The 23,324-nt window shown below is 38.0% G+C and overlaps 1 protein-coding gene across 1 annotated transcript in view; it reads right to left on the reverse strand.

Annotated features, from left to right (window-relative positions):
- The window catches only part of CCDC34 (coiled-coil domain containing 34), a 45,002-nt gene that overhangs the window by 13,296 nt on the left and 8,382 nt on the right, over positions 1-23,324 (reverse strand). Inside the window, exon 3 of the mRNA XM_010831784.1 lies at positions 5,764-5,871. Within this exon, the coding sequence (XP_010830086.1) occupies positions 5,764-5,871 (108 nt within the window). The remainder of the gene's footprint in view (positions 1-5,763; positions 5,872-23,324) is intronic.

Genomic DNA, 23,324 nt, shown 5'->3' on the forward strand with positions numbered 1-23,324 from the left:
TCTGTGCAGGTTACTCTCCATTTTGCCTTCTACAAACCAGTTGCTGTGCTCTCCTCCTAGGCTTTGAATGTCCCTCTCCATCCAGGCTTATCCCCCGCCAGTGAAGGCTCTCCCCAGGGTATGGAACTCTTTCCTCATTCATAGCTCCCTCCCTGGGGCGCAAGCGTGTCCTGATTCCTTTCCTTTTCTTTTTCCTTTGTCCTACCTGGTCATGTGGAGGTTTTCTTGTCCTTTTGGATGTCTGAGGTCTTCTGCTGGCATTCACTAGATGTTCTTTGTAAATCATTCCACTTACTGATATGTTAATGTTTTTGTGAGAGTAGGTGAGCTCCCCTACTACTCCTCCGCAATCTTGATCCCCTGGCCTGATGTTGTACTTTGAGACAGGACTTTTAAGTCACTCAATCTGTGCTATTTTGTTATGACGGCCCCAGTAGACTAGTAGAATAAGCTTATGAAAAGATGCTAAACATCATTAGATCTCAGGAAAATGGAAATTCAAACAGTGACATACTGCTGCTACTTAGCCAGTCATGTCTGACTCTCTGTGATCCTATGGAGCCCGCCAGCCTCCTCTGCCCATGGAATTTTCCAGGTAAGAACACTGGAGTGGAGTGCCATTTCTTACTCCAGGGGATCTTCCCGACCCAGGGATTGAACCTGTATTTCCTGCACTTGCAGACAGATTCTTTACTAGTGCCCCCTGGGAAGCCCAATGACATACTACACGTAACAGAATGATTTAAAATGAGAAAGACTGAGAATCTGGCAAGGATATGGTACACTTGGAACTGTCAGATATTAGAGGCAGGAATATAAAATGGCAGAAGCACTTTATACGAAATTGCCGATTTTTTTTTTTTAAACCTAAAAACCTACCATACAACCCAGCAATTCAGTTCCTAGGCATCTACCCAGGAGAAATGAAAGCAAGTATCAACAAAAACACTTGTACGTAAGTGGTCACAGAATTTTACTCATATCTCCAAACTGGAAACAACCTAATTATCCATCAACTAGTGAATGGATACATAGTTTGTGATACTGAGCAATAAAAAGGAACAATCTTAATATAAGAAATATTAGCAATTTTTAAAAACAAAAGTAGCCTGGGACTACCCTGCTGGTACAGTGGATAAGAATCTCCCTGCCAATGCAGGGGACACAGGTTTGATCCCTAATCCGGGAGGATTCCACTTGCAGAGAAGTAACTAAGCCCATGTGCCACAACTACTGAGCCTGAGCTCTAGGGCCCATGAGCCACACCCACTGAGCCCGCTCGCCCTAAAGCCCGTGCTCTGCAAAAAGAGAAGCCGCCGCAATGAGAAGCCCACACACTGCAGCAGACAGTAGCCCCCGCCTGCCACAACTAGAGAAAGCTCTGCACAGCAACAAAGACAGAACACAACCCAAAATAAAAATATTTTTTTTAAAGTAGCCTGATGCTAAGAAATATACATTTAGTGATTCTATCTGAAATTCTAGAAAAGGCAAATCTTATCCATAGGAACAGAAAGCAGACCGATGGCTTCCATAGAGCTGGGGTTAGGTCGGGGGTAGGAAGCAGGGGTTAAATGCAAAGGAGCTCAAGGGAGCTTTTTGGAGTGAAGAAAGAGTTCTCTCTTTTGACTACGGTGCCGGTTTTATAAGTACATATCTTGTCACACCTCATCAAGCTTAAAATAGGTGTATTTTATTGTATGTAAATTATAGCTCAATGAAGTTCATTTTAAAACATCAGACAGGCTCTCTGCAGCATTTAAACTACAGAAGAGGGAATGGAATGTCTTTAGTTGGCAAAAGGATACCAGAACAGGCACTCAGAGAGAAGTACCGAGAGGGAATAGCCAGCCACTAAGTGGCTTCAGATTTTCTGGCACTCCAGTTCTACACCACACAGAGCACAACAATACATCTTTTTTTTTTTTTAAAGATGGTGCCTTGAGAGAACCTTTGTTTCTTCCAACTAAAGGAAAATAACAAACCTGAATTTCTATTTTGATTCCTTCAATAGTACCTGGCACATAATAAAAGTGTTGAAGGCATCAATGAGAACTGATGACAGTTATCAATCATATGCTTGTTGGCTTGAATTAATTTTTGACATTAAAAAGCAGTTCTTTGGTTTAAAAAAAAACTTTAAAAATAAATTTACTTTTAATTTTCAATGAAGGCAAATACCCTTTTACAAAATATGTGGTAACACACAGTAAAAAACAATCTAAAAAATAAATTAGTATGGCAACACAAATATCAGAGTACCAGATGAGATAAGCCCTTTATTTGAAAAAAGCTTTACAAAAAAAGAAACCAGTCACAATAAAAGAACCAGCTTTGCTAATGGATACATAAATTCTTTTTGTCTGATTTTTTGATAGAACACAGTGAAAATGACTTAGAGAAAATAATGCCACAGATATAGCTAAAATGTGAATGAGGCTGGAGGCAGCAGAGGACCACACACCATGAAATGTAAACAGAGGGGAAAAAAGCTAGATGCCAGACAGGAAGAGAAGAACCAGAAGAGCAGTCTTTACAAATAGAGGTAAATGTAACCAAGATTGAAATAAGAAATCTGAGCGTTCTTAAAGGAAAAAAACAAGAGTATCCTAATTATTCCTTAGCATGCATAAGAATTCTACAGAATAAGTAAATTTAATTTTTATTTCTCAAGGTTCATTTTTAAACTCTTCTCAACCTTATGGAATCTTGCTTTTGCTAATTAGTGATTTATGTCAGGGCAAGCCACCTCCCTCCAAAAGAAAGAAAATTTTTTCTCAAATAATTGGATTAGATCTACCACCACTAATTAAAACAGGGAATGTATCATCTCTACATTCTTAGACAAACAACTATGTTTGACTGGCATGGTAAAATGAGCTTAATGGAGTCAGAAGATAAGAGGAGCTTTTAGAGGAGAGAATATACTTATACAATACACACAAAACTGGTTTATAATTATACACTTCAAGAAAGTATCACTCAAGGCTTAGTAGTGGTCATAGAGGCTTATTTTGATTTTGGCATTTATTCACAAAGAACTCTCTTATTGTGTTATGGGATGTAGCAAACTTTAAAAAATAATTTACTGAAGTAAAGAACAACAAATATATTTATGGTTATAACACACACATGTCTAGCCAATTCCTTCTTACAATATTTGGATGAAGAAAGCTATGTAATCTTCAACTTACTGGGGAAGTATTTACTAGGTACTCTTATTAATACCACTAGGCACTACATTCAACAACAGCTAGGAACCAAAAATAATGTAAAACTTTTGGTTTACAATTTCAACATCTAACTGCATTCATGAACCTGGACATTAATAATAAAAGCAGTACCACTCCAAATATGCAAAAACTCACAACAGGAAACAAAGTGACAAGATAAATATTTTTTTAAATTTCTAACTTGTGATCTAATACAAGAATGTATTCAAATTCAAAGGAAGATGATACATTTATTCATTCAATAATTTATCACCTCCAAAATACTATGTATATGTTTGCGTGGTCCTCTCTCCATTCGACCCACCCTGCCCTTCCCCACTGTGTGCACAAGTCTGTTCTCTCTGTATTAGACAGCCAGTGGGAATTTGCTGTGTGACACTGGGAGCTCAACCCAGCGCTCCGTGACAACCCAGGGGGTGGGAGGGGGAGGAAATGGGAGGGAGGTTCACGACAGAGGTGACATATGTATACCTGTGGCTGATTCATGTTGATGTATGGCAGAAAAAGCATTATGTCAGAGCTTATAATAGATAAAAAGTAATACAAAAATAACTCCTTAGTTACAAAACAGAGACTCACAGACAGAGAAGGAACTTATGGTCCCTGGAGGGGAAGAATGGGGGGAAGGGACGTTAGGAAGTTTGGGATGGACATGTACACACTGCTACATTTTAAATGGATAGCCAACAAGGACCTACTGTATAGGGAACAGGGAACTCTGCTCAATGTTATGTGGCAGACTGGATGTGAGGGGAATTTGGGGGAGAATGGATAAATGGATAAATATGTATGGTTGAGTCCCTTCACTGTTCACCAGAAACTACCACAACATTGTTAATCAGCTATACCCCAGTACAAAATAGAAAGTTAAAAAGAGGGGGAACCACCTAAAAAATAACTCCTATCCTGAAGAGTCTTAAAATTACATGAGAAGTGAACACATATGCATAATACAAGGCAGCCACAAAATATATATATAACACATGGCAGTATATGATAAAGTGATGTCAATTAAACAAGGATTCAGAGAAGAAAAGAATTTCCAGCATGTGATCAGAGAATACTTCATGTAGGAAATACTTTGAGTTGGATAACAAAAGGAGGTGAGTGAAAATCGCTCAGTCATTTCCAACTGTTTGTGACCTCATGGACCATGCTCCTCTGTCCATGGGATTCTCCAGGCAAGAATACTGGAGTGGGTTGCCACTTCTTTCAACAGGGGAACTTCCCAACCCAGGGATTGAACACGGGTCTCCTGCACTGCAGGCAGATTCTTTACCATCTGAGCCACCAAAGGTAGGGGGGAAATGTGATGAGATCCCACATTGAGGAGATAATTATTAAAAAAAAAAGTGAGAAATAGAACAGAAATGTTCTCAAAAGTTCTTGCGAACACATATTCCTAGGGGCTTGAAGCACAATCCAAAGCCCAATATTTCTTTGAATTCTACTGTGTATTTTAAAAATACTATAAAATTTATGTTCTATACTATTAAATATCTGTGCTTGCTTTAGCATAAAAATAACATTTTTCTTCTCAATATTTTCCAGCAAAACTAATACACCAAGAAGATGGGCCATGCTTACCCTGAATGTGCTCCCCAAAGGTGCCAGTCAGAGGCTGACAGTGTGGAAGGAAGAAGAGCGCAGGTGAAGGAGACATGGTTCAGAGCAGAAGGCGTTTAACCAGCCAGGCCAGGACAGTTCACGTGCTATTCAGAGGACAGTAGGGGATGACAAAAGATGTGTTTTTGAACTGAGGAATGACATTTGGCTTTTTGGCAAGATTTCTCTGGCAAGGATACAGAGGATGAAGTCAAATCTTGGGTGGCTTTTAAGCATCAAGATACTGATTTATCTGCTGGATAACTGAACAAAGAGGCACAAATCCCTGCCCTTATGGGGCTTACATTCCAGTATGGGAAATAAACAATGAAGTGAAGTGAAAGTCTCTCAGTCATATCCGAATCTGAGACACCACGGACTGTAGCCCACAGGCTCCTCTGTCCATGGAATCTTCAGGCAAGAATACTGGAGTGGGTAGCCGTTCCCTTCTGCAGGGGATATTCCTGACCCAGGGATCCAACACAAGAGAATTCCAATTACGTTTTGGTGACTGAGAAGTTACACTACGATCAGAAATCAAGGAGTCAGGACGATGGTTCTGTCAGAGGAGAATGGATAAAAATGGGTTGTTTTAGATTTGCAGGCCCAGAGGTGCCTACCTACTGAAGAGATGAAAATCCAAGGCTCTAGGAGGTCAGGTCTGGAGATAGTAGACTTCATGACTACCTGCAACCACATCCAGATGGAAGCCACATGAGGGAAAAGGGAGAGAGCAGACAGCAAAGGACAAAAGATCTGACAGACATCCCTGGTGGGGAGAGGTTGGGGTGGGGCGGAGAGGGGGCAGAAACTAGGTCAGAAAAGGAAGAATCCAAGAGAAAACGAGAAACGCGTAGGTAATCACTAGGAGTAACAGGATGAAGACTACAGATGAGAATATGTGTGTGCCCTTTTTTCTCCTTACCTGTTCATTCTTTTTCTGAACCCATTCCTTGTGCTTCTCTTCAGCAATTATCTTTCTCTTTTCACGGTCTTCCACTTCTTTCTTTTTTTCTAGCTGTTGATTTAATTCCTATAGATTTTATTCAAACAAAAGGCAACATTTAATAGAAGTATTCAACCTCGCATATTAAAAATAAAAGTCTGAGGTTAACCGAATTAAACAAAGAATATAGTTTCCTTCATAGAAATACACCATTAGTGACAATAACTTACTTAAGTAACTAGTTTATGATGAAAGGAAAGCACTGGTAAAAAGTATAAGTCATTTTTTAGAAATGCAAATAATTGCTTGGCAGCAAAACACTAGTTTCTTAGACTAAACTTCAGCTAAATTACCCTCATTGAAATCAACTTTCCCACACATAAATTTTGGCATCACTGTATGCTACTGGCAGAAGCTCAAGAGAATTGCAACTTTTTTACAGTTATAAAAAGCTTCTAGATTCTTGATGAAGATAAAGGATAGGAATTAAATAATCCCTAAATTAAACTTTTAATTCAGAGTTATGCCAAAGAAGAAATGTAAAGAAGCCATTCAATGTTTTAAAGGGAGTAAAAAAAAAAAAAAGGATCCAGATTTTCGTTCACTGATTTTATAGCTGTTGGAGTGTAAAACAAAACCACATTCATATCCTAGATTATTTAACTGCCTTGCTGTCACTCGAATCTACACGTTTGGGCATTTCCTCGGGAGAAAGAATGTGGGAAGTATGGCCAAATAAAACTACAAGCTGAATGCCACCACTCTGTCACTCACCAGTTAGATTACTGCATTAGTGGAGAATGCTGTTCAAACTAGACTCCTAGGACTCTACCACCATAATTACCGGTTATTTTTCTTCTCTCTCCTTAGATAGCAGCAATCGGATACTTTTACATGTCTTCCACTGGACCTCGCTCCCTATTCCCATGCCTCCCTTTCCCAAGGACCTACCTACCTCAGCAATGGGTGGCAGTGGGAAGGACAATTTTTCAATTGTCAGATAATTCCAGTGCGTTAAATGAAATGAAGATAAAACTTGACACCAAGAACATATCTTACACCTTTTAGAACAACTGGTCTCAGGATACCTGTCTTCCATGATCTCTCATCCCCAAATCCTTCAGCATAGGTAACAACTGTCCTCACTCATTCAGTCTCCCAACTTTTCAACACTGTACTCCCCTACCCCCCAAGTAAAATATCCATCTTGCTTTTTAAAGGATTCTCCATTACCTCTGCAGCTGCTATCCCTTGATTATTCACTTATTTTTTTTAATGGAGCACCTACTATAAAGATAGCAGGGATGAAATTCCAGAAGTCTCTGACCTTATCTGATTCTGTATACACAAAAGAATTAAGTGCTGTGTTGTGAGGTACTGTGTAGAATAAGAGCTCAGAAAAGGAAAAGGAAGATGAGAGGAGAGAGTAAGGTCCAAAGTAGTAAAAGAAAAAAAAAAAGCACCATGAGAGGAACAATGAGGAAATAGCTTGACTACAAGGGGGAGGAGTGAAGACTAGAAAATCAGAGTGTGGTATTAATACTAACTAGACAGGAAAAGGTCTTTTGAGACAGGCAAAGTAAAGTAAACACTGTGGAGTAGGAATACTTGGCAAAGGGAATGATTCAGAACTCTCAATGGTAAAGGCTGAAAACTGCATTTGAAGGGATCAGAACTATTCTGAGGGAGACAGACGAGGAGGTTGTCACAGTATATGAGTTGGAAGGAGATATATATGAGTCTGGACTTGGGTCAGGAAATAAGGGAGGGATATACTTCTATGTATATGTATACACATATATAGAAGTATATCCCATCCCATATATGTATACATATACATAGAAGTATATCCCTCATTTCCTGACCCAAGTCCAGACTCGTATATGTATATACATATATGTGTATACATATACATAGAAGTATATCTACATATGTATATACATATATGTATATGTATGACAGGCCAGATATAGATTTGACAACCACATTTTCCAAAAAAGTCTTAAATTTTATCGTCAAGAAAAGTAATGATTTAAATATACAACTAAAAATAGGGTTGATTACTTTTATGAACCTTTTCAGATTCTTCATATAATTAAGCTCAAAAGTAAGGAAACAAAAATCAGACTTTGTATTCTGATTTTATGGTTCAAAAATTCTAATGTTGATATAAGAGTTAAAGATGAAGGAAGGGTCAAAAGTCTCTAGAAAATGCTGCCGTTGACCCAAACAGTACTCTAATCTCAGGGTGTCTGTACAAGCAATTTGCCACCTCAGAATACACATCACATTCTGAGAAACAACCCTCCTTCCAAGGCTGGCCCCTCAGAATTTCCCACCCTAAATGCCTCCATCTGTTTACCACCAAAGCAAGTTTCTACCAGACACTGCTGGAGCCTTCTCTCATAAGGCCCTGTGTCGTCTTCTGGTACACCACTGAATTTCAACAGAATTATACATCTTCCCACAGAGTAAACACTTGATTACTGAAAACCAAAATCCAAAGAGGATCCTAAACATGGATTTTTTATTTCAATAACTTTTGCCGACTAAGGTAACAATCAGAAAAACTGAGTTTCTGAGTCTCACCAACTCTATATCCTGCTCTTTTCCTTCATTAAGCACGGATGAATAAAAAGGGCAAAAGCAAGATGGTGGGAAAAAAACAAACCTGGATTATTCACAAATTAGATAACTTTTATAGTTTAGAATAGACTGTACTAAAATGTTAAAGCAAATGTCAAAAACAAAAATTATCCAAAGGCCATAAAGAATTTAGGTCAGTCTGCTAAAGAATTGTTTTTAAATAATAAAAATTTAAGTAAAACTTATATGCCTTACAAAAACAACATACTAGTTTTTTACAATACTAATGTTAAATATTTACTATTTTTATTACTTCAACAGTTAAAATATAAAAAAAAACTGTAAACATAATTTTGATGTATTAATCTTACAGAGACATGTGAAACAAATCAAAATGTTGCTAAAATCAAATTTATGAAAGGTGATGAACTTTTTAATGATTTAACTACCTTTAAATTTTAAGATTTCAAGGAAGACTATATGAAAGCCAGTGTACACTTAAAATTAAATACTGAGTCTGACCCATTTATTTCTAAAATGCACCTTGGTATTGTGGAAAAAACACTTATTAAGTTGGAAGTCAAAAGACCCAGGATCCAGTCCCAGCTTTGTCACTAACTGAAACATTGGCAAAGCTACTCTCTGGCCTTCATCTTTTATTAGGGATCTGAGATGAATTGTTCCTTGTGGTTAAAAATCTGAGATTTTAATGATATGATTTATAAATAAATCAGAGAATACAGTAAATAAGAACAGAAAAGTAAGGAAAGCATGACTTAGAAAATTAAAACAAAAGGAAAGGCATGAAAAAAAAATGTGAATACCACAATAGCTCAAAGTAAGTTTATACCAAAGTGAGTAATTTATCTGTATGTTATGATGTCTCTGGGATGACTGATACAGTTAAGACTCATGCTAACATATTTTAACTGCTTCAGAATTAAGTAATGATGTAGCCATAAGAAACGTCCAGCTACTAAATATATGAAAAGGCTTTAATCTTTTAACCAATTATACTCTGCTACATGCTTATTCACTGAGGTAGGAAATTTTTATTCATTATTCTAAACTGTTCTCTTATCTTCAGCAGTTATTATCATCTCCTTTAACACATAACAAACAACTAACTTTTACAAAGTGATTTCTATATATTAGGCCACATCCTGCTGTTCACTTAGTTCCCAAAACACTATGAGGTAAATGTCACTCTCCCCTTTCACTGATAATCCAGCAGAGAAAGGCTAAAGAGCCAAGATCTTAGTTTTGAATCCAGGATGTACGACTCAAGAATTTATGCTTTTAACCACTCTAATATTGTCTAACATCTGTCTAACATCTCTTATAGATGAAGAGACTGAGGTTCAGAGAAGTTAACTTTTCCAAGATCACAGATTTACAACAGCAAGACTAGAATTTCAGCCTAGTTCCATGTTACTCCAAAGCTCAGAGTTTCTTATAATTTCTGTAATTTAATTACATTAATTTATGGTATGCTGACTTAAAATGGCTTCAAGTGACCCTCCTTTTCTTAGGATAACAAGTGACTTCTAGTGAGGCTGGAGATAAAGCTAAATAACATAAACTGAGCTCCACAATACCACTGATTCACTAGATCAGTGTTTTGCAAAACTGAGATTCTACAATCAATGCATGGGTTATGACTAGCTTTAAAAAAAATTAGAATATTTCCAAGTTCTCCACAAAATTAAGCTATTTCAGATATATACATAAGTGTGTATATATGTATGCATTTGTGTGCAATGAAGAAAAGCAGATTTCTCAGTGTGAACAAATATTTTGAAAGGTACAAAATTAAATAATTCCAGTAGTCATGTATGGATATGAGAATTGAACCATAATGAAGGCTGAGTGCCGAAGAACTGATGCTTTCGAACTGTGGTGCTGGAGAAGACTTTTGAGAGTCCCTCAGACAACAAGGAGATCAAACCAGTCAATTCCAAAGGAAATCAAGTCCTAAATATTCACTGGAAGGACTGATGCTGAAGCTGAAACTCCAATAGTTTGGCCACCTGATGCGAAGAGCCAATTCATTGGAAAAGACCCTGATGCTGGGAAAAACTGAGGGCAAGAGAGAAGGGGGCAACAGAGAATGAGATGGTTGGATGGTATCACTGACTCAATGGACATGAGTTTGAGCAAACTCAGGGAGAGTGAGGACAGAAGAAGCCTGGCGTGCTGCAGTTCACGGGGTCACAAAGAGTAGGGCTTAGCAACTGAACAACAACAAACTCAACAATGGAATTAGTAACGTTAAAACTTAAGATTGAAGTAAGAAAATTAAGCATCTGGGGCCTTAACAACAGATGAATTCTGAAAATAAATGAAAAAGCATTAAGAAGGCTATGACTGAAGAGAGTGGCCAAGATGGTGGAGTAGAAAAGCCCTGGGCTCACCTTTTCTCATGAGTACACTCAAAACCACAACTCTATACAGAACAACTGTAGATGAAAAAGGCTGGAACCTAAAGACACAAAGAAGGAACCATAATGAGACAGGTAGGAGGTACAGATTCATATTACCCCCGAGGATGGGCAACCCACAAAGTAGAGAATAAGTATACTGCAGAGGCTCTTGCACAGGAATGAGAGTTCTGAGCCCCATGTAAGCCCTGCAGTCCAGCACTGGGAAGACAAGTACCGAAAGCATTTGGCTTTCAAGGTCAGTGGGCTTACTTGCAGGAGCCCCACAGAACTGGGGGAAAAGAGATTTCATTTTTAAAGGGCACATACAAAATATCATGTACAATGGAACCAGGGCAAAAGCAGTAATTTGAAATTAGCTTGGGCCAGACCTACCTACTGGTCTCGGAGAGTCCTCTAGGCAGGCATGAGGTGGCTGTGACTTACCCTAGGGACACGGACACTGGTGTCAGGCATAGCTGGGGCATTCAGCTGCATGAGCTGATGGCGGCTGCATCTTGGCCCACTATCACCAAGACCTGGGCCCACCCAACAGTTTGCAGGATGCCTTAGGCCAAACAAGTAACTGAACAGAGACACAACCTCACCCACCAACAGGCTGCTTAAAGACTTCCTGAGCTCACAGTCACCACCAGACTAGGCCCTAAACACAGATTTCCTCACCAGGGTGCCAAGAGCTGGGTCTGGGCCCTTTGCACTGGGAAGCTAACATGAGCCTCTCGATCACCCCACACACCAGGAGGGCAGACACCAGAAGCAAGAAAACTAAGATCCTATAGCCTGCAGAGTTTGCAAATGCAGGGCAGACCCTACCCTGGGACCAGCTGGGCACTGGCCCTGCCCACTAGCAGGCCAACAAAACTTGGGACACCCCAGCCCCATATCCAACTGTGTCAGGAACCAGCCTCCAACACCAATCATCTAAAATGAGCTCTGGGATCCCTGGGCCCTGAAACCAGGCTCTAGGACGCAGCTCTGCCTGCAGTGGTCCTGCACTAACCCTAGGATCTGGCTTCACCTGCCAATAGGTGGGCAAGAGCCCCAGAGTCTTCAGGATACTAACTCTAGCCAACAGTGAGCCAGCATTACCCCCAGACTCCCAAGGGTTCTGCAACAGCTGCCTCATGACCAGCTGACACTAACGAGTGGCCAGCAGCATTCACACAAGGCAGTGCCTGGCAACCAACTAGACTAGTAGCCAACCAAGCCTACCAGACCACTCACAGTCAGCCTGCCACAACAGAAGGGCCTATGCAGGTTTATGGCTTAGGTAACAAGAGGAGAGGGCACTGCTGGAACAGGAAAGACATCCCCTACAGAAAGTAGTGACTCCAAAGTCCAAAAAGGTAACAAAGCTGCCACATACACAAAAATACAAATACCAATATAGACAAAATGAGACACCACAGGAGTATGTTCCAGATGAAGGAAAAAGATAAAACCCCAAAAGAAGAACTAAGTGAAGAGGAGACCAGCAATCTACCTGAGAAAAAGTTCACAGTAGGATCATAAAAATGAGGGAAAGAATTGGGAAGAAAATGGATGCACAGAAAGAGAAGTCAGAATTTTTTTAACAAAGAGAAACTATAAAGAACAGCTGAACAGAGGTGAAGAATACAATAATTGAAATAAAAAATACACTAGAAAGAATCAACAGTACACTAAATGATATGGAAAAACGAATTGGTGAGCTGGAAGACTGAGTAGTGAAAATCGCTGCCACCGAACAGACATCTGGGACAACATCAACATACAAATACTCATATTATAGGGATCACTGGAGGATAAGATAGAAAGGGCCAGAGAAAACATTTGAAGACGTAATAGCTGAAAACTTCCCTAACCTCAGAAAGAAAAATGTCACGCAAGCCCAGAAAGTGCAGAGTTGTCCCAATACAGGATAAACCTAGAGGAACACACCAAAACACATTGTAACCAAAATGTCAAATATTAAAGATAGAATATTAAAAGTAGCAAATAACATACAAAGGAACTCCTATAAGGCCATCTGCTGAGTTTTCAGCAGAAACTCTGCAGGCCAGAAGTGAGTGTCATGGTATATTTAAAGTAATGAAAGGCGAAAACCTATAACCAAGAATCCTATACCCAGCAAAGCTCTCATTCAGATTAGATGGCAAAATCAAAAGATCTCCAGTCAAGCAAAAGTTAAGAGAATTCAGCACCACCAAACCAGCATTACAACAAATGTTAAAGAAACTTCTCCAGGCAAAAAAGAAAAGGCCACTACTAGAATCAAGAAAATTAAAAAACGAAAATCCTCATTGGAAAAGACAAACATACAGTAAAGATAAGAATCCATTCACAAAGTTCGTAGTGAGGTTACAAGACAGGAGTAATAAAGTCATCTGTATCCACAATAAGCAGTTAAGAGATACAAAAAGCAATTAGATGTAAAATATTATGTCAACAGCAGTAATCATGAGGGAAGAGTACAAATGCAGGGTTTTTTAAAATGCATTTGCAATTAAGAATTCAGTAACTTAAAAAAGACTGCTATATAAAAACTTCATGGTAACTGCAAACCAAAAATGCATAATAGATATATATGCAAGAAATAAGATGGAATTCAAACAAAACACTAAAACAGTCATCAAATCACAAGGGGGAAAAAGACCTACAAAAACAAAAACAATTAACAAAATGGCAATAAAAACATATATATCAATAGTTACCTTAAATGTAAGTGGATAAAATGCTTCAACCAAAAGACACACAGTGGCTCAATGGATACAAAAACAAGAAGCATACATATGGTAAGACATATGACTACATAAGACTCATTTCAGAATCAGAGATGCACACAGACTGAAAGTGAGGTAATGAAAAAACATTTTCCACGCAAATGGAAATCAAAAGAGAGCCAGAGCAGCGATACTCACATCAGACAAAACAGGCTTTAAAATTAAAGAGACAAAGAAGGATACTACAAAAGACAAAGAAGGATACTACATTATAATCAAGGGATCAATCCCAGAAGTAAGATATAACAGTGGAAAATACATATGCACCCCAAATAGGTACACCTTAACATAAGGCAACTGTTAACAGCTATAAAAGGAGAAATCACCAGTAACACAATAACAGTGGGGACTTTGAAACTCCACCTACATCACTGGACAGATCATCCAGACGGAAAATCAGTAAGGAAACACAGACCATTAAAGATATATTAGACCAGACAGCCTTAATTGATATTTATAAAACATCCCTATGAGAGCATCAGACTATACACTCTTCTCAAGGGCACATGGAATATTCTCCAGGGTAGATCACATGCTAGTCCAAAAAGCAAACCTCAGTTAATTTAAGAAAACTGAAATCATATCAAGCATTTTTTCTAGCCACAACACTAAGAGATTAGAAATCAACTATAAGAAAGAAACTGTAAAAATAAAACACAAATATGTGAAGCCTAACAACATGTTACTAAACAACTAATGAATCACTGAATAAATAAAAGAGGAAATTGGGGGGAAAAAAACCTACAGACAAACAAAAACATGATGATCCAAAACCTCTGAAGCTTTCTACCATAACAAAAGCAGTTGTAAGAGGAAAGTTCATAGCAATACAACTGTACCTCAGGAAACAAGAAAAATCTCAAACAACCTAACCTTACACCTAAAGCAACTGGAGAAAGAACAAGAAACAAAACACAAAGGAAAGAAATTAAATAGATCAGAATAGAAATAAATGAAATAAACATGAAATTGATTAAAAAAAAGATCAATGAAATGAAAAGTTGGTTCTTTGAAAAGATAAAATTGATTTAGCCAGACTCATCAAGAAAATCCCATGGACGGAGGAGCCTCGTGGGCTGCAGTCCATGGGGTCACTAGGAGTCGGACACGACTGAGCAACTTCCCTTTCACTTTTCACTTTCACGCATTGGAGGAGGAAATGGCAACCCACTCCAGTGTTCTTGCCTGGAGAATCCCAGGGACGGGGGAGCCTGGTGGGCTGCCGTCTATGGGGTCACACAGAGTCGGACACGACTGAAGTGACTTAGCAGCAGCAGCATCAAGAAAAATGAGAGGGATTTCCCTGGTGTCCCAGCAGCAAAGACTCCGCACTCCCAAAACAGGCAGACTTGCTGGGGGAACTAGATTCCACATGCCGAGTTTATATGCCACAACTTAAGATCCTGTATGCTGAAATAAAGACCTGGCATGCTGAACTGAACTGATGCTGAAATAAATAAATATTTTTTAAGAAGGAAAAAAGAAAAAAAAGAGGGCTGAAGTCAATAAAATTAGAAAAGAAAAAGAAGTCACAACTGACAATACAGAAATACAAAGGATCACAAGAGACTACTATAAGCAACTATATGTCAATAAAATGGACAACCTAGAGAAATGGACAAATTCTTAGGTACAATCTTGCAAGACTGAACCAGAAGAAATAAAACACATGAACAGATCAATCACAAGTACTGAAATTGAAACCATGATTTAAAAACTCCCAACAAACAAAAGTCTGCACAAGATGAATTCACAGGTGAATTCTTTAGTATTAAACATTTGTGGTTGTTTAGTCACTAAGTCATGTCCACCTCTTTTGTGACCCCATGGACTGTAGCCCACCAGGCTCCTCTATCCATGGGATTTCTCAGGCAAGAAAATACTGCAGTAGGTTGCCATTTCCTTCTCCAGAGGATCTTCCCAACACAGGGGTCAAATCCAAGTCTCCTGCATTGGCAGGTGGATTCTTTACCACTGAGCAAACACGTATAAAAAAAGAGTTAAACTAATCCTTCTCAAACTGTTCCAAAAAACTGAAGAGGAAGGAACACTCCCAAACTCATTCTATGAGGCCACTGAATATCAAAACTAGACAAAGATACCACCAAAAAATATATTACAAGCCAATATCATTGATGAACATAGATGCAAAATTCTCATCAAAATATAAGCAAACCAAATCCAGCAATACATTAAAAGGATCATGCACCATGATCAAATGAGATTATCCCAGAGATGCAAGAATTTTTCAATAACCACAAATAGTGTGATACACTACATTAACAAATTAAAAACTAACAACCATATTATCTTAATAGATGCAGAAGAATCATTTATAAAATTCAACATTCATTTATGATTAAAAAAAACTCTCTAGAAAATGTGTTTAGAGGGAACCTAGCTCAACATACGAAAGGTCATGTATGATAAACCCACAACTAACATCATACTCAACAGTGAAAAGCTGAAAGCATTTCCTTTAAGATTAGAAACAAGATAAGAATGACCACTCTCGTCACTTTTATTCAACAGAGTTTTGGAAGTCCTAGCCATAGTAATCAGAGAAGAAAAAGAAATGAATCCAAACTGGAAAAGAAGTAGTAAAGCTGTCACTGCAGATGACACAAGACCACACACAGAAAACTCTAAAGATGCTACCAGAAAACTACTAGAGCTCAGCAAGGAAGTCAGCAAAGTTGCAGGACACAAAATTAATACACAGAAATCACTTGAATTTCTATGCACTAACAATGAACTATCAGAAAGAAAAATTCAGGAAGCAGTCCCATTTACCATACCATCAAAAAGAAATAACATACCTAGGAGTAAATTCTCCTAAAGAGGCAAAAGACCTTTGCTCTGAAAACTGTAAGAACTTGATGAAAGAAACTGAAGATGACCCAGAGAGGGGAAGATATAGCAAAAGTATGTTGTTGGATTGGAAGAATCAATATTGACCAAATGTTATACTATCCAAAGCAATCCACAGATTCAATTTAATCCCTATCAAATTATCAATGACACTGTTCACAGAATCACATCAAATAATTTTAAAATTTGTATGGAAATACAAAAGACCCCAAAGAGTCAATGAAATCTTGATAAAGAAAAATGCAGCTAGAGCACTCAGGTTCCTTAACTTCAGACTATACTACAAAGTCACAATAATAAAAACAGTATATTACTGGAACAAAAACAGAACTACAGATCAATGGAACAGGACAGGAATCTAATAAACAAACCCACACACCTATGGTCAATTAATCTATGACAAAGAAAGTCTTTAATATGTAATAGAGAAAAAGTCTATTCAGTAAGTGGTGGCGGGAAAACTTGACAGCTACATGTAAAAGAATGAAATTACAACAGTCTCTAACACCATATACAAAAATAAACTCAAAATGGATTAAAGACCTAAATATAAGACTGGATACTATAAAACTCTTAGAGGAAAAGAAAGGCGGTACACTCACTGACATAAACTGCAGCAAGATTTTTTCAATCCACCTCCTAGAATAATGAAAATAAAAACAAAAAGAAACAAAAAGCACCTAATTAAACTTAAAAGCTTTTGCACAGCAAAGGAAATCATGAACAAAAAGCCAAACAGAATGAGAGAAAATATTTGCCAGCAAATTGACCAACAAGAGATTAATTGCCAAAATATATAAACAGCTCATCTAGTTCAATAACAAAAACTAAATAAACCAATCAAAAAATGAGTGGAAGATCTCAATAGACATTTCTCCAAAAAAGACATGCTATGCTATGCTAAGTCACTTCAGTCGTGTCCGACTCTGTGTGACCCCATAGACGGTAGCCCACCAGGCTCCCCCGTCCCTGGGATTCTCCAGGCAAGAACACTGGAGTGGGTTGCCATTTCCTTCTCCAGAAAAGACATACAGAAGGCCAAAAAAGCACACGAAAAGATATTCAACATCACTAATTATTAGAGAAATGCAAAATCAAAGCTACAATGAGGTATCACCTAACACCAGTTGAAATGGCCATAATCAACAGGCTGACGCATCATCAATAAATGCTGGAGAAGGTGTGGAGAAAAGGAAACCCTCCTACCCTGTTGGTGGAAATGTAAATTGGTACAACTACTATCACAAACAGTATGGAGGTTTCTTAAGAAATAAAAATATAATCATGTGACCTACCAATCCCATTGTTAGGCATATAATCAGAGAAAACCATAATTTACAAAGGTACTTGCACCCCAATGTTCACTGTAGCACTATTTACACTAGCCAAGACATGGAAGCAACCTAGATGTCCACTGACAAATGCTGCTGCTGCTGCTAAGTCGCTTCAGTCATGTCCGACTCTGTGCGACCCCATGGACTGCAGCCCACCAGGCTCCTCCGTCCATGGGATTTTCCAGGCAAGAGTACTGGAGTGCCATTGCCTTCTCTGCCACTGATAAATGAATGGATAAAACAAGAGGTAGTACATATACACAATGGGATATTACTCAGCTACATAAAATAATGAAATAATGCCATTTGAAGCAACATGGATGAACCTAGAGATTATAATTCCAAGTGAAGCAAGTTAGACTGAGAAAGACAAATACATGATATCACTTATATGTGGAATCTAATAAAAAAGATGATACAAATGAACTTATTTACAAAACAGAAACAGATTCACAGTCTTTTGAAAACAAACATATGGTTACCAAAGGGGAAAGAATAGGGGGAGGGATAAATTAGGAGACTGGGGTTAACAGTCTCCTAATTTATATACACGCTAGAATATTCAAAATAGCTACCAACAAGCACCTATTGTATAGCACAGGGAAATTTACCCAAAACTGTGCAATAATTTTTACGGGAAAGAATCAGAAAGAGAATGGATATATAGTATAACTAAACCACTTTGCTGTACACTTGAAACTAACACAACATTGTAAATAAACTATACCCCATAAAAAATAAAGATTAAATTAAAAATTAAGGATCATACACCATAATCAAGTAATACTTTTCCCAGCTATCCAAGGACTTTTTAATATCCACAAATCAATTTGATACACCCCACTAACAAATTAAATTATAAAAGCTTTTTGATCATCTCAGTAGATGAAGAAAAAGCTTCCAATTAAATAAAACATCCTTTTACCAAAAAAAAAAAAAAAACCTCTCTAGAAACTGGGCATGGAGGGAACATACCTTCAACATAATAAAGGTCATGTATGACAAACCCTTTCATCAAGAGCCTCTTGATGAAAGTCAAAGGGGAGAGTGAAAAAGTTGGCTTAAAACTCAACATTCAAAAAATGAAGATGGTGGCATCTGGGCCCATCACTTCATGGCAAATAGATGGGGAAACAATGGAAACAGTGACAGACTTTATTTTTGGGAGCTTCAAAATCACTGCAGATGGTGACTGCAGCCATGAAATTAAAAGACGTTTGCTCCCTGGAAGAAAAGCTATGACCAACCTAGATAGCATATTAAAAAGCAGAGACACTACTTTGCCAACAAAGGTCCATCTAGTCAAAGCTATGGTTTTTCCAGTAGTCATGTATGGATGTGAGAATTGGACTATAAAGAAAGCTGAGAGCTGAAGAATTGATGCTTTTGAACTGTGGTGTTGGAGAAGACTCTTGAGAGTCCCTTGGACTACAAGGAGATCAAACCAGTCCATCCTAAAGGAAATCAATCCTGAAGATTCATTGGAAGGGCTGATGTTGAAGCTGAAACTCCAATACTTTGGCTATCTGATGCAAAGAAGTAACTCATTGGAAAAGACCCTGATGCTGGGAAAGAATGAAGGTGTGGGGAGAAGGGGATGACAGAGGATGAGATGGTTGGATGGCATCACCGATTCAATGGACATGAGTTTGAGCAACCTCTGGGAGTTGGTGATGGACAGGGAAGCTTGGCATGCTGCAGTATGTGGGGTCACACAGAGTTGGACACGACTGAGCGACGGAACTGAACTGAATGACAAACCCACAGTTAACATCATACAAAACGGTGAAGATTAGGAAGAAAACAAGGATGTCCATTCTCGCTATTTTCATTCAACACAGTTTGGAAGTCCTCGACATAGTAATCAGACAAGAAAATGCAAGAGAAAAAAGGGGAGGGGGATTTGAATTTGAAAGGAAGACATAAACTGTCACTGCAAATGACAAGATACTATACATAGAAAACCCTAAAGATGCTATTATACTGGAAAACTACTAGAGCTCAATGAATTCAGTAAAGCTGTGGACACAAAATTATTATACAAAAGTCTGTTGCATTTCTATACACAAACAAGGAATTAACAGAAAGTGGAATTAAGGAAACAATCTCACTTTCCATCTCATCAGAAAGAATAAAATACCTAGGAATAAGGCTACCTAAGGAGGCAAAAGACCTGTATTCTGGAAAGTATAAGACACTGATGAAAGATACTAAAAGGACACAAACATATTGAAAGATAGACTGTATTCTTTGATTGCAAGAATCAATATTGTTAAAATCACCATATTACCTTAGGGAATCTAGACATTCAATGCAATCCCTATCAAATTACCAGTGGCATTTTTCAAAGAACAACAACAAAATTAAATTCATATAAAAACACAAAAGGCCCTGAATAGCCAACACGATCTTGAGAAAAACAAACAGAACTCGAGGAATACGCTCCCTGATTGCTGACTATACTACAAAGCCACAGTAATCACAAACAGTATCACACTGGGACAGAAACAGACTGAGAGCAAGAGAACAGAACAGAGCTGAGAACAAACCAAAACCCTAGAGCCAATTAATTCATGACAAAAGAGGGAAGACTACACAATGAAGAAGACATTTCTTCAATAAACGGTGCTGGGAAAACTGGATACTATCTGTAGATAAATAAAATGAGACCACTCTCTGACACTATATACAAAAATTAACTCAAAATGAATTAAAGACCTAAATGTAAAGCAAGATACTATAAAAACTCTTAAAGGAAAACATAGGTAGATATAAATTGCAGCAATATTTTTTTAGATCCACCTTTTATAGTAATGGAAATACTAAGCAAAATGTAGTCATAAGCAAAAGCAATTGTTTAAACTTAAAACCTTTTGTACATCAAAGTAAATCATACACAAAATGAAAAGACAACCCACAGAATGAGAGAAAATATTTGCACCTGATACAACCAATAAGGGATTCATTTCAAAAACACATAAAAAGCTCACACAGTTTAATATAAACAAAAAGAAACAACCAAATCAAAAAATGGGCAGAAAATCTAAACAGACATTCTCCAAAGATATACAGATGGCCAGCAGGTACATGAAAAGATGCTCAACATCATTAATTATAGAAAAATGAAAACTGAAACTACAATAAGGTATAACCTCACATTGATCAGAATGGCCATCATCAAAAAGTCTACAAATAATTAAATGCTAGAGAAGATGTGGAGAAAAAGGAACCCTTCTCCACTGTTGGGGAAAATAGAATTGGTGTCCCCACTATGGAGAACAGTATGGAGGTTCCTTAATTAAAAATCGAGTTGCCAGCAATTCTGCTCCTGTATATATATCCAGAAAAGATGAAAACTCAAATATGAAAAGATAATGCATCCCAATGTTCACAGCAGCACTACTTACAATAGCCAAGACATGGAAGCAACCTAAATTGTTCATCAACACATGAGTGGAAAAAGAAGATGTGGTGTGTGTGTGTGTGTGTGTATATATATACACACCAAGGGGATATTACTCAGCCATAAAAATAAATGAAACAATGCCATTTGTAGCAACATGAAAAGACCTAGAGATTATCACACTAAGTGAAGACAGACAGACTGAGAAAGACAAATATCGTATGATAACACTTATATGCAGAATCTTGAAAAATGATACAAATGAATATATCGGTCTGGTTAAAAGGTTTACTCAGGTTTTCCATAAAATGTTATGGAAAAATCCAAATGAAATTTTTCGGCCAGCACAATATTTACAAAACAGAAATATACAGAAAACAAATCTATAGTTACCAAAGAGAAAAGCAGGGGGAGGGAAAGATGGGAAGATTAACATTAATAGATACATACTACTATATATAAAATACATAAACAGCAAGGATTTACTATATAACAGAGGCAATTATAGGCAATATCTTATAATAACCTAAGGGCAAAATGGTTGTCTGAGGAAGCCTTACAAATAGCTGAGAAAAGAAGAGAAGCTAAAGGCAAAGGAGAAAGGGAAAGATACACACATTTGAATGCAGAGTTCCAAAGAATAGCAAGGAGAGATAAATAAGAAAGCCTTCCTCAGCAATCAATGCAAAGAAATAGAGGAAAACAACAGAATGGCAAAGACTGGAGATCTCTTCAAGAAAATTAGAGACACCAAGGGAACATTTCATGCAAAGATGGGCACAATAAAGGACAGAAATGGTATGGACCTAACAGAAGCAGAAGATATTAAGAAGAGGTGGCAAGAATACACAGAACTATACATAAAAGATCTTCATGACCCAGATAACCACAATGGTATCACTCACCTAGAGCCAGACATCCTGGAATGTGAGGTCAAGTGGGCCTTAGGAAAGCATCACTATGAACAAAGCTAGTATAGGTGATGGAATTCCATTTGAGCTATTTTAAGTCCTAACAGATGATGCTGTGAAAGTGCTGCACTCAATATGCCAGCAAATTTGGAAAACTCAGCAGTGGCCAACTGACTGGAAAAGGTCAGTTTCCATTCCAATCCCAAGAAAGGCAATGCCAAAGAATGTTCAAACTACCGCACAACTGCAGTCATCTCACACGCTAGTAAAGTAATGCTCAAAATTCTCCAGGACAGGCTTCAACTGTTTGTGAACTTCCAGATGTTCAAACTGGATTTTAAGGCAGAGTAACCAGAGATCAAATTGCCAACATCTGTTACATCATCAAAAAAGCAAGAGAGTTGCAGAAAAACATATATTTCTGCTTTACTGACTACACCAAAGTCTTGGACTGTGTGGAATACAACAAACTGTGGAAAATTCTTACAGAGATGGGAATACCAGACCACCTGATCTGCCTCTTGAGAAATCTGTATGCAGGTCAAAAAGCAACAGGTACAACATAGAACAACAGACTGGTTCCAAATCGGGAAAGGAGTACATCAAGGCTGTATATTGTCACACTGTTTATTTAACTTAAACGCAGAGTACATCATGAGAAATGCTGGGCTGGATAAAGCACAAACTGGAATAAAGATTGCTGGGAGAAATATCAATAACCTCAGATATGCAGATGACACCATCCTTCTGGCAGAAAGTGAAGAACTAAAGAGCCTCTTGAGAAAGTGAAAGAGGAGAGTGGAAAAGTTGGCTTAAAGCTCAACATTCAGAAAATTAAGATCATGGCATCCGGTCCCATCACTTCATGGCAAATACACAGGGAAGCAATGGAAACAGTGACAGACTTTATTTTCTTGGACTCCAAAATCACTGCAGATGGTGACTGCAGCCATGAAATTAAAAGATGCTTGCTCCTTGGAAGAAAAGCTATGACCGACCTAGATAGCATATTAAAAAGCAGAGACATAACTTTGCCAACAAAGGTCCATCTAGTCAAGGCTATGGTTTTTCCAGTAGTCATGTATGGATGTGAGAATTGGACTGTAAAGAAAGCTGAGAGCTGAAGAATTGATGCTTTTGAACTGTGGTGTTGGAGAAGACTCTTGAGAGTCCCTTGGACTACAAGGAGATCAAACCAGTCCATCCTAAAGGAAATCAATCCTGAAGATTCA

Source organism: Bison bison, unplaced genomic scaffold, assembly GCF_000754665.1.
Source record: "Bison bison bison isolate TAMUID 2011002044 unplaced genomic scaffold, Bison_UMD1.0 scf7180017864531, whole genome shotgun sequence".
NCBI lineage: Eukaryota > Metazoa > Chordata > Mammalia > Artiodactyla > Bovidae > Bison > Bison bison.